This window comes from Xenopus tropicalis, chromosome 2 (genome assembly GCF_000004195.4).
Source record: "Xenopus tropicalis strain Nigerian chromosome 2, UCB_Xtro_10.0, whole genome shotgun sequence".
Taxonomy (NCBI): domain Eukaryota; kingdom Metazoa; phylum Chordata; class Amphibia; order Anura; family Pipidae; genus Xenopus; species Xenopus tropicalis.
This window is the reverse complement of record NC_030678.2, coordinates 14,041,410-14,054,102: the sequence shown is the minus strand read 5'-3', so window position 1 is coordinate 14,054,102 and position 12,693 is coordinate 14,041,410. Positions and strand designations below refer to the sequence as shown.

The 12,693-nt window shown below is 44.5% G+C and overlaps 1 protein-coding gene across 1 annotated transcript in view; it reads right to left on the bottom strand.

Moving 5' to 3' along the window:
* son (SON DNA binding protein) overlaps positions 1-12,693 on the bottom strand; it is a 67,269-nt gene that overhangs the window by 50,295 nt on the left and 4,281 nt on the right. The window contains exon 2 of the mRNA XM_012958002.3: positions 9,716-9,893. Within this exon, the coding sequence (XP_012813456.2) occupies positions 9,716-9,893 (178 nt within the window). The remainder of the gene's footprint in view (positions 1-9,715; positions 9,894-12,693) is intronic.

Below are 12,693 nucleotides of genomic sequence, written 5' to 3'. Positions count from 1 at the left end.
CTGATGTAAGCCTTGGGGGCAAAGTATTGCCAGGCTGGTGGACCGATATAAACAAAACCCCAGCATTATGGGATGATGCCTCCACCACCAAACTTGCAATGAACGAACAATGGTTTTTGAGGCTTTGGGAGTGTTAGCTACAGAAAAGTAGCATGACTCTAGGCATGAGTAGCCTACAGCATCATGCTGTAGGGCTGCTTTTTATCAAGGTCGAAGCAAGAACGGATGGTGCAAAATGACCCCCAGCAAACCTGAAGCTGAGAATGTTCATCTTTCATTAGAACAACAATCCCAAACACAAGTGCACAATTGAGATGGAACAGAGACACCTACAATAGCCCAGAGCTCAATCTCTTTCAAATAGAGACCCTCTATGACTACTTGAAAACTGACGCACGCAGACATCATCAGAGTAACCTGCCCCACCTGGGAGATTTTGAAGCAGACCATGTGCAAGGCTGGCATGTACTCAACCCCAACACACTTCTGAGCTTCAGTACTAAAAATGAAAAAAATACAACCCGATTCAATTTGCCATAGGGGTCTTTACTCTAAAACCATATTAACCTGCAGACAGAAAAGAATTATCAAGGGCAATTCTTTTCCAGGGTTTAGCATGGATATTGGCTACCATGGAACGAGACCCACAGGAAAGCACAAAATCCATTAACGCTTACATTGACCCTGGAGTTCTCACTGCACAGCAAATGCAAGTAGAACCACTCCATTGGGCGAGCAACAAGGTATAGGGCTTCTTGTTTAGCAGAATGAGAAGAGGTCCCTAATGAGGGAAGTCTATGTAGTAAAACCCAACAGAGGACTGCCATGCTGTTTACAGTGGGTTTCTGCAAATACATTTAAGACAAGGAAAGGCTTGATGCCCTTGATGCTAGGAGGCACATCTTGGTGTTGGAAGCCAGATGAATTATATAGCCACCCAACACAATGCAATAAGGTCTATGGGACCTATAGGACTATGAACAGCACAAGCACCAGATCCAATTCTCTTCTTGCTGTCAGCCCAATGAGCTGAACAATAGAAAGGTGAAATTACTGAGTAGACTTTGCTTGTTTGGCCACATTTATGGCCACCTTAGGGCTGTGGCACAGGGGGAGATTAGTCGCCCACGACAAATATCCCCTGTCGCGGGCGACTAATCTCCCCGAAATGCCATCCCACTGGCGAAAATGTAAATCGCCGGTGGGATGGCATACGCCAAATTTCCTCTCAAGGCAATGATTTACATTTTCGCTGGTGGGATGGCATTTCGGGAGATTTGTCGCGGGCGACTAATCTCCCCGTGTGCCACAGCCCTTAACACTGGTATTTTTTTATTGGGATTCAAAGCAAATAAAGTGCTGTCTTGTATAAAAAAGGGCACTGACTCAAGGAATGAGAACATAATTTTGCCCCTTTATAGGTCCCTGGTAAGGCCTCACCTTGAGTATGCAGTGCAGTTTTGGGCTCCAGTCCTTAAGAAGGATATTAGTGAGCTGGAGAGAGTGCAGAGACTGCAACTAAACTGGTAAAGGGGATGGAAGATTTAAACTATGAGGGGAGACTGTCGAGGTTGAGGTTGTTTTCTCTGGAAAAGAGGCGCTTGCGAGGGGACATGATTACTCTGTACAAGTACATTAGAGGGGATTATAGGCAGATGGGGGATTTTTTCCTTTTTTCCTATAAAAACAATCAACGCACCAGAGGTCACCCCTTTAGATTAGAGGAACGGAGCTTCCATTTGAAGCAGCGTAGGTGGTTTTTCACGGTGAGGGCAGTGAGGTTGTGGAATGCCCTTCCTAGAGATGTGGTAATGGCAGACTCTGTTAATGCCTTTAAGAGGGGCCTAGATGAGTTCTTGAACAATCAGAATATCCAAGGCTATTGTGATACTAATATCTACAGTTAGTACTAGTGGTTGTATTTATAGTTTATGTATGTGAGTGTATAGATTGGTTGGTGTGGGTTAGGTGTGCTGGGTTTACTTGGATGGGTTGAACTTGATGGACACTGGTCTTTTTTCAACCCTATGTAACTATGTAAACCCACAACTTACATTGCCTGAAGTAACTTGCTTGTCTGTCTGTTGCTCTGGACTATCAGTGGCTAGACAGACAGATCTCTACACTGGCAAAAAGCTTAGAAACAGATTTATGAGAGTCTATGATTATACAGACTAATAGGGCTCCACGGGTGTCTAATAAAAGGCATCTATCATCCCACAATATCCTCTTAATTGACTTTTATTTTCATTTGACTTAACTCAATAATTACAAGGCATGTAAATCCCAACATAAAACGCTGTCTGATGAATGAACACATAATTGTAAGCAACATTCTATATATTCATTGACATTTTCAATGATTTTAAAACAATCCTGTTTTCAACAGCAATTACATTTCATAATAACTTTAAAAGCACTGGAAAATGATTTTCTATGTACATTGCAGAGTTGCTTAGAATTATATTTTTCTGAGATGATACAGTATTTTATTTTTGGGGGTTTACAAAATCCGTGAGGTCTGGTTTACTCGTAAATAGCCCCTACAAACAGCACGAAAAATGTCTGCATAGCAAACTGCACATTTCCCTCCCTAAAGAGACTGCAACAAAATGCACCCCCAAAAACATCTAATTATTACTTGACTGACAATTTCACACAGTCCCCCCCACCGTTTCTCTGAGCATACACATATGAACCATGACATCCAGCCAACCCAGATACCCAGAAAACAAAGGATTTGGACCAAACTTGATTGGTCCTGCTGGGGAGCTTAGTTGCTCAAGATTGTCTCACTTTACTGCAGTTTACAGATCACAAGAGTTGCTGGACTCTATATAAATCTGACAAATTCTAAGGCAGTTAATGGCAGGACAAGTGACAATTTGCCTAAGTGACTAACAACTATAATGCATCCTTTTAAAGGGGCACTATTATACCTTTTTAACATGAATACAATGACTCAGACTTCATGTTTGGTCAGTTTTGGACTTCATACTTGCACAGTATAAAATCAGATTGCAAGTATAAAACCCCCTTCCCTTCACCCTTTGGTGATGGTTTTGCTAGCAGGACAGAATGATTAAAACAAATTCTATTCATTGAACTCATGATAAAAGAAGTATACTGCCACTTTAAGTTATAGTCAAGGGGCTCTTTATATGTATATCCCACACATATATCACAGATGGCTGTGCACGTTGGAGCCAACAAAACAATGCTGAGGAGCTTAGTTACTCAAGACATTTGCAATGGGACAATGTACTTATGGGGTAACAGATATAGATGTATCAGACCCGTTATCCATAATTCTAGGGACCTCGGGTTTTCCGGATAAGGGATCTTTCTGTAATTTGGATCTCCATAACTTAAGTCTGCTAAAAATCATTTAAATATTGAATAAACCAAATACAATTGTTTTGCCTCCAATAAGGGGTAATTATATCTTAGTTGGGATCAAGTACAGGTACTGTTTTATTATTACAGAGAAAAGGGAATCATTTAACCATTAAATAAACCCAATAGGGCTGTTCTGCCCCCAATAAGGGGTAATTATATCTTAGTTGGGATCAAGTACAGGTACTGTTTTATTATTACAGAGAAAAGGGAATCATTTAACCATGAAATAAACCCAATAGGGCTGTTCTGCCCCCAATAAGGGGTAATTATATCTTAGTTGGGATCAAGTACAGGTACTGTTTTATTATTACAGAGAAAAGGGAATCATTTAACCATTAAATAAACCCAATAGGGCTGTTCTGCCCCCAATAAGGGGTAATTATATCTTAGTTGGGATCAAGTACAGGTACTGTTTTATTATTACAGAGAAAAGGGAATCATTTAACCATGAAATAAACCCAATAGGGCTGTTCTGCCCCCAATAAGGGGTAATTATATCTTAGTTGGGATCAAGTACAGGTACTGTTTTATTATTACAGAGAAAAGGGAATCATTTAACCATTAAATAAACCCAATAGGACTGTTCTGCCCCCAATAAGGGGTAATTATATCTTAGTTGGGATCGAGTACAGGTACTGTTTTATTATTACAGAGAAAAGGGAATCATTTAACCATGAAATAAACCCAATATGGCTGTTCTGCCCCCAATAAGGGGTAATTATATCTTAGTTGGGATCAAGTACAGGTACTGTTTTATTATTACAGAGAAAAAGGAAATCATTTTTAAGAACTAGAATTATTTGGTTATAATGGAATCTATGGGGAATGGGCTTTCCGAAATTCGGAACTTTCTGGATAATGGGTTTTCTGTTAACTATAATAAAGAATATATGTTATCTGTTATGCTCCCCTGCGTTTGGGTTGCCTTAGGTACAAAATACACACATTCTCTATGACCATTCAGTCTGTCAGTGTAAAAACATTTTCCCTATGCAGGCCTAATTATAAGCTCAGTCCATGAGTTAGCTGGCCTACTGGCTGTTATAAAACAAAAAACAAAACTGCTGAGGCAGTTGGGGTGCCATAATAATTGTAGGGCAATACATGGCTGGACAAGCTGGAGTAAGCACATTAACACTAAGCAGCGTAAACAGAACATGTACACAAGTAATGATTTAGAGACAACATGTCACAGAACTGCTGAGCCAACACCAGATTTGTCAAGCTACAAACTAGAGTTACACAGTAATTAGGCCCACCACTAAGGTATGGAACTTATGTTCTACAAAGGACACTTTTACTTTAGTATAATATTTATGACACAGAAACAATGTGTATATTGAGATGAATCTAACGTTATGACATGACATTAGAGCAGGTTTATTTCTATATATCGTTCCCACCACTCCCTGCCCCAGTGGAGCTGCTTGCAATCTAGGGTCCCTATTGATTTCATACACAATATGTTATTCAGGGATGTCTTTAGCTCATGACAAGGTTAAAGATTTGCAAAAACAAACTGGAATATACAAGGTAGACAAATATCTAGGGCAGCAAGCAAATACTCACCCCAAAATCTCACCGATATTTTCCTTAACCTGAGTTTTTAGGTTTATCTAAGAAAGCAAATGGGAATTCTTCCCAGATATCACCATTATGGCTTTCAGGCTAGACATAAGCTCTTTTGGGCAGGGCTCTCTTGTATCGGTTACTGATTGCTTTATATGTTACTCTGTATGTCCAATGTATGTAACCCACTTATTGTACAGCGCTGCGGAATATGTTGGCGCTTTATAAATAAATGTTAATAATAATAATAATAGATATCCAGCCACTTCTTCTGGGGCACCCAAAGGAAGGGGGGCACAGTTTGGGAACTACTCACTTGGAAACAAAAAATACATAACATAAGATCTTTGTTGAAAACTCCAGTACAAATGCAAATTATTTTGCTAATCAATTTCACAAATGATTCCTCATCAACATAGTAAGGCGCAATGATTCAGCAGCCTACAGAAGTGTCAACCCTACTTTAGATAAGATGCTAAATACTGTATTAATAGTGAATAAAAAGCATTTTTGTTGCAACAGAACATGAGTGCGAATATTCAAGCGATTTTTACACTTTTAAAAACCAAGTCCCATCAAAGAACTCTCACTAACCTCATACCCAAGTCTGAGGTTAATAATTATAATCATTGGGGGAGAGGCCAACAAACTGGGACCCCCGAGTAATTAAGCTCTTCCTTGCCCTTTAAAAAAAATGATTATTTAAGTACGGTCAAAGTGTGCCCTCATAGTTAATAAGATCTAGATTTCATCAGTAGATTATCTTCATTGAATCTACATACAGGTATGGGACCTGTTATCAGGAATGCTCGGGACCTGGGATTTTCCAGATAAGGGACCTTCCCATAATTTGGATCTCTGTAACTCAAGTCTGCTAAAAACTCATTTAAACATTAATCAAATCCAATAGGATTGTTTTGCCTTGAATAAGGATCAATTATATCTTAGTTGGGATCAAGTACAGGTACTGTTTTATTATTACAGAGAAAAGGGAATCATTTAACCATTAAATAAACCCAATAGGGCTGTTCTGCCCCCAATAAGGGGTAATTATATCTTAGTTGGGATCAAGTACAGGTACTGTTTTATTTTTACAGAGAAAAGGTAAATCATTTTTTAAAAATGTGAATTACTTCCTTATGGGAGATGGCTTTTCTGTAATTCGGGAACTTTCTGGATAACGGGCTTCCAGATAATGGGTCCCATACCTGTACCACACTTCAAAAACAATAATGTACCCCCAGATAAAATAGCTACCTGATACATGCACAGCTCTGGCACTGCCTACACACCTCCCCTGTTCTATAGGCCACAAACAGTCTTTAGATTGTGGGAAACTCATCCTGGGGTCAGGAATGAGAAAGAAGCCAGAATTCTACTATCATGTTGATGGAGGTCATCAATCAAGCCACTGTTCTTTTTTGGCCATGCAATCCCAACCACAGACCTATTATCAAACTGACTGAGGGATACCCTTCTGATTTAGCAAAGACACCAGGATGCACCATGGGGGATCAAAGATTCCTAAACATCAAGTGAAACATATCCACAAATGCATCCAGTATGTACGTCAAGGAGAACCTATACATCAGAATCATTTTGTAGCACCCAAACAGTTGCTCAATTTATCTGTACGAATGCCGAGGGCTTTACAATATACAGAAGGGTGTACACAAACATTCTTGTTAACTGCTTAGTTATTCAATTCGGTCAAGGACAAAACTAAACAGCATTTAAAAATGGGCCTTAGCAATATGTCATCTGGAACTTCGGACTTTGCTAAGCTTTTGTCCCTGGAAACCTTTGGCTCTTAGCGACTGTATTTACCAACTAGTGGGTGAACGCAGGATGTTACACGTTTAAAGCATGGTGGTACGCACATTAAACCTTAATGCCAAGGACACACGGTACCAAACTGGAACAAACACCCTGACACCTTTGTGCTGTGTGTATAAACAGCTCTCTGGGAAGTTGTTGTTAATTAGACTGTGGGAGTTGTAGTTTGACAGCAGCAGGAGGGCCAGAAGTTAGAACACTCTGTGCTACGTGTACAAACTGTAATGCCCTGGCACTGCCAATACAGGTTATACCTAATCATTTCACTATAACTGTAAAGTGGAACCCATCCTTCCGCTCTCGGGGGGGGGGGGGGGTCATTAAACCTGAACTCATCAAAAGCAACAGCTGGAGGGCCACAAGTTACATACCTCCGTGCTACCTATGCAAATGTATCCAATGTCTAGAGCAGGTTTCATCCTTCTACCCTCTGGGAGTTGTTCACAGTCAAATCAGGACCCCAAGAGCAACCTTGGAAGCCATCCCATTGGTTTGAGGATGTCCAATATGTGATCCTACAACTCCCAGTATCCCTCTGCAGCCTAACAAATGCTAGAGTGGTATATCCCGATAGATCAGGGGTGGGCAAACTACGGCCCGTGGGCCACATCTGGCCCGCCAACTCTGCAAGTATCATCACGTCTGGGAACTGATGCGCGGAAACGGCGTAACGCTGGCCCGGCCTGCCTGTCAGATTTTCAAAGTCAATGTGGCCCCTCAGCCAAAAAGTTTGCCCACTCCTGCGATAGATTAAAAAAAAAACATAACAGGTGTCCCATTTGCTTGCCTTCAGGAATCCCTAGAGATTGGAGGCCCAGGCCAAACACCCTAAGAACTGTACCCTTTGGGCCCAAGGCACATGGATCGGTTTAGCTCCGGTTATCCAGCAGAAAGCAGTTGTCAGTGTCTGGCCATTAATAATGTAATTTAATAATAAAATTACGAGCCGTAACTGTTGCCAATGCTGTTTACCGACAGAGGTGATTAAATGCCCCATGTTACTATAGGCCTTAAGGTCCCCATACACAGGCCGACTATAGCTGCCGATATTGGTCCCTTGGACCGATTCGGCAGCTAATCGGCCCGTGTATGGGCAGAACAGAGCGGGCTGGCCGACTGATATCTGGCCTGAAATTGCCCAGATTTTGATCGGCCAGGTTAGAAAATCCGGTCGGATCGGGGACATCGCCAAGCGAGCGGATCTTAAGGTCCCCATACACGGGCCGACTATAGCTGCCGATATAGGTCCCTTGGACTGATTCGGCAGCTAATCGTCCCGTGTATGGGGAGAGCAGAGCGGCCTGGCCGACCGATATCTGGCCAATTTCAGATCTCGATCGGGCAGGTTAAAAAATCCGGTCGGATCGGGGACCGCATCGGCTCGTTGATGCGGTCCCCGATCCGACTGCCCCATTGCCGCCCACATAATCTGATCGTTTGGCCCCAGGGCCAAACGATCGGATTATTTTTTTTTTTACCTAAATGGTCCCCGATATCGCCCACCCGTAGGTGGGGATATCGGGGGAAGATCCGCTCGCTTGGCGACATTGCCAAGCGAGCGGATCTGCTCGTGTATGGCCACCTTTATAGTGTATGGGCACCTTTAAGGTCCCCATACACGGGCCGACTATATAATTGGCCCGTGTATGGGCAGAACAGAGCTGCCTGGCCGACTGATATCTGGCCTGAAATTGGCCAGATATCGATCGGCCAGGTTAGAAAATCCGGTCGGATCGGGGACCGCATCGGCTCGTTGATGCTGTCCCCAAACCGACTGCCCCATGGCCGCAAATGTAATTTATAACTTATTGTTTTTTTAAGTTACTTGCTAGCCGATATGGCCCACCCGTAGGTGGGATATCGGGTGAAGATGCGCTCGCTTGGCGACCTTATAGTGTATGGGCACCTTTAGGCGCTCTCTTGGCGATCTTATAGTGTATGGGCACCTTTAGGCGCTCTCTTGGCGACCTTATAGTGTATGGGCACCTTTAGGCGCTCGCTTGGCGACCTTATAGTGTATGGGCACCTTTAGGCGCTCGCTTGGCGATCTTATAGTGTATGGGCACCTTTAGGCGCTCGCTTGGCGACCTTATAGTGTATGGGCACCTTTAGGCGCTCGCTTGGCGATCTTATAGTGTATGGGCACCTTTAGGCGCTCTCTTGGCGATCTTATAGTGTATGGGCACCTTTAGGCGCTCTCTTGGCGATCTTATAGTGTATGGGCACCTTTAGGCGCTCTCTTGGCGATCTTATAGTGTATGGGCACCTTTAGGCGCTCGCTTGGCGACCTTATAGTGTATGGGCACCTTTAGGCGCTCGCTTGGCGACCTTATAGTGTATGGGCACCTTTAGGCGCTCGCTTGGCGACCTTATAGTGTATGGGCACCTTTAGTCCTGTAGGATAATCATTGCGCAATCCCCAGGGAAGCGTGGGAAGTTGCAGTGGAAGAGCCAGAAGGCTGCAGCACTGACATTCCTGAAGTATATAATAAAGTTCTAAATGTAGTTGTTTAAGCTGGGCCCATGCTCCCTGCCGTAGTTACACAACATTACCGATACCTCAGCTCCCTGTTTGCTAACCTCGGCTCTCCCGCTTGTGCTGGACTACAGCTCCCAGAATCCTCTGCCAAATGGAAGCGCTTGTGGAAGAGCAGTAGCCGGAGAGGGAAGTGAGGCTAGCCCCGGGTATAACGCAGCATGGCTCCCACACGGGGTGTCAGGCACCCAAGGCCCCGCCCCCTCCCCGCTGCTCAGACGGGGCAGTAAATCTCCGTTTCGGCAGCCCGCAGTCTTCTCACAATTCCCAAAGGAACGAATAGAAGTAGTAGGCCGCAGCCTGCGCGGCGCTTTGGTGCTATTTCCATCTCCGGCCATTCCATCCATTTCTGTGCCCCGCACCCACGGCGCTTACCTGTTCAGCTTTTCCTCCTGGATCTCTTTAAATTTGTTGACCACGAAGGAACGGAAGATCTGTTCTATGTTGGTCGCCATGGCGCCCCAGACCTCCTGCTCCTCCTCCTTCTGGGTCTCTTTCTCGCCCTGGTTCTTTCCGACACACTCACGCACGTACGTGCGCGCCCCCGAGGTGCCTTATTAGATCAACACCAGGCGCGCACTGAGAGAGGGGGACGGTGCGGCGGGTACGCCCCCTGGTGTCGGAATAGAGGGAGGCGCGCACACGTGCGCTGTCCCGCCGCTTTTCGCGCTATTTCCGGTGTAGGCCTCAGGGAACTTTACTAGAAGTCACATTTATTGCGTGTGGGGAAGGCGCTCTCATTGGTCACCGTAGTCTGTGAAATTCTTTGGGTCAATGTTGGTCATTTTGTAAAACTTTTCCTGCAGCATTGACGACATCGGGGTAAAATTGTATAATTTCACGAACTGTATAGATAACATGTTGCCCTTCAAGTTCCAAGTACAGAAAGGAGAATACATATATATGCACAGCTTAATGGCGGCAATTTTGCACCAGCACAGCAATGAGGGTGCCAACAATAAAGGGTGCTTGATCCCAATGTTATTGATAGGGATGAAAGGGAAAACTATACACATGCAGGCAACCCTAAGTAGCCATAGGAACTAATCAGGCATGCTGCTTGCAGTGGAGCAACAACACTTCTTAGGGTAGGGGTACACAGGGAGATTAGTTGCACTGCAACAAATCTCTGTTGTCGTGGGCGACTAATCTCCCCGCAATGCCATTCCTACAGCTAGAATGTAAATCGCCGGTGGGATGGCAAACGCGTCGCTGCAATGTCCCGAAGTTGTCGAGAGGAAACTTCAGCCGACTTTGGGATATCGCAGCGACACGTATGCCATCCCACTGGCGATTTACATTCTTGCTGGTGGGATGGCATTGTGGGGAGATTAGTTGCCCACGGCAAGGGAGATTTGTCATGGGCGACTAATCTCCCCGTGTGCCACAGCCCTTAATGTTTTCAAAAGTTACCAATGTTGCACAGTTGTGTAATGTTTGGGGCGGAAGTGTTTTTGGGCCCACTGACCCAGTCCCCGTGGCCCCCAGGCAGAGAAAGCAGGCATGGGTCCCCGAAGGCCACAGGATCTGCTTCCTATATAATTACGCCACTGACTGTGTGCAAATGGTTCACACATACACAAAGGATCAATGGTAGCTCAATGCACACCACAGCACTCACTGCAGAATACACATGGCTAGTGTTGCCACCTTTTCTGGAAAAACATACCAGCCTTCCTATATTTTTTTCTTTCTTTCCTATTAATAACATCATTTTTACTGGCCATGTGGCAACCCTACCCATGACTGGTGAATTTTACATAAAGCGCCAGGCCAAGGATAGCATTTATGCAAGCATGCACATGTGCATTGATGTTAAAGGGGACCTGTCACCCAGGCATAAAAAGCTGTATAATAAAAGCCCTTTTCAAATTAAATATGAAACCAAAAGCCATGTTTTTATTAACGCATCCATGCCCATTATAAAAGCATTTAAAAATCTCAGCTGTCAATCATATATTGCTTACCCTGCCTCTATGCCAGGGGTCGGGAACCTTTTTGGCTGAGAGAGCCATAAACACCACATATTTTAAAATGTAAATCAGTAAGAGCCATACAATATGTTTGCCCGCGGATGCTGCGGGGCAAGGTAGGGTGGGGCCCAAGGATGCCGGATGCGCATGCGATGCAGAGGAGGGAGTTGCCTGCGCTCGGCGGATAGAAGACGTGTTCTAAGGATTAGAACATGTCTTCTATCCGCCGAGCGCAGGGACAAGGAGGGTGAGTCCCAAGGATGCCGGATGCGATGCGGAGGAGGGCGTGGCCTGTGCTCGGCAGATAGAAGATGCGTTCTACGGCTTAGAACACGCCTTCTATCCGCTGAGCGCAGGGACAAGGTAGGGTGGGTGCCAAGGATGCCGGATGCGATGCAGAGGAGGGTGTGGCCTGCGCTCGGCGGATAGAAGACGTATTCTAAGGATTAGAACACGTCTTCTATCTGGCGAGCGCAGGCCACGCCCCCTGTTATTTCTTTTATTAAAGATTTGGCAGCGAGCCAGATGCAGCCATCATAAGAGCCACATCTGGCTCCCGAGCCATAGGTTCCCTACCCCTGCTCTATGCCTTAGGCATAGAGGTGGGGCAGACAGTTACTTTCACTTTCAATTCAGAACTTATTAGATGCTGCTGCGGTTCTCACATTCCCCCTCCCTCCTCACCATCTAATTTCGTAACCAGTGCATGGACATGGGTATCAGGTCCCCCATACCGGCACAGAAACAAGATTTTGTCAGGATTCAAAGCTTGCCTTAATAACAGTGTCTATAAAATGGTGCCTGCCTGCTTGCTGTAATTGTGAATTCCAAGGCTGAAGAAAATAAGATTAAAATAATTTCTACAGTGTAGATGAAGTTTATTTTGCTTGAAACCACAATAGAAAAGAATTTGGAATTATTTCTTAGGGTGACAGGTCCCCTTTAAGGGGGGTGCTGCGCAATGGCAAGTGGCAGTGGGTGCAAGAGAGAGCAGAATAGAGGTAGGCTGCCTTGCGCCCCCCCCCCCACACCTTTGCACCCTACGCAGGTGCCTCTTCTGACTACCCCTGCTCATCCTTATCAATATATTTAGACATGGGAAGCTATGGATTTTTTTCCTAAAATCAGTTGTACTACTGGCAGATATATAGTGTCAAGAAAGGGTTGGATGCTTTTTTAGCAAGCAAGACAATACACTGGTCCAATTGCCCTTTAGCAACAGAAGAAAATGTTAGCCCCTGTCTGTGGCAACTAAGAGTCAACCTGACATGGGAGTTTCACCTTTCTCTGGATCAACTAAAACTTAGGCAAGGTTTTCATTGGAAAAAAGCTTCAACTTTTTTTTACTGTGTCAGAACCCAGGTTCCAACTCTACTCAAC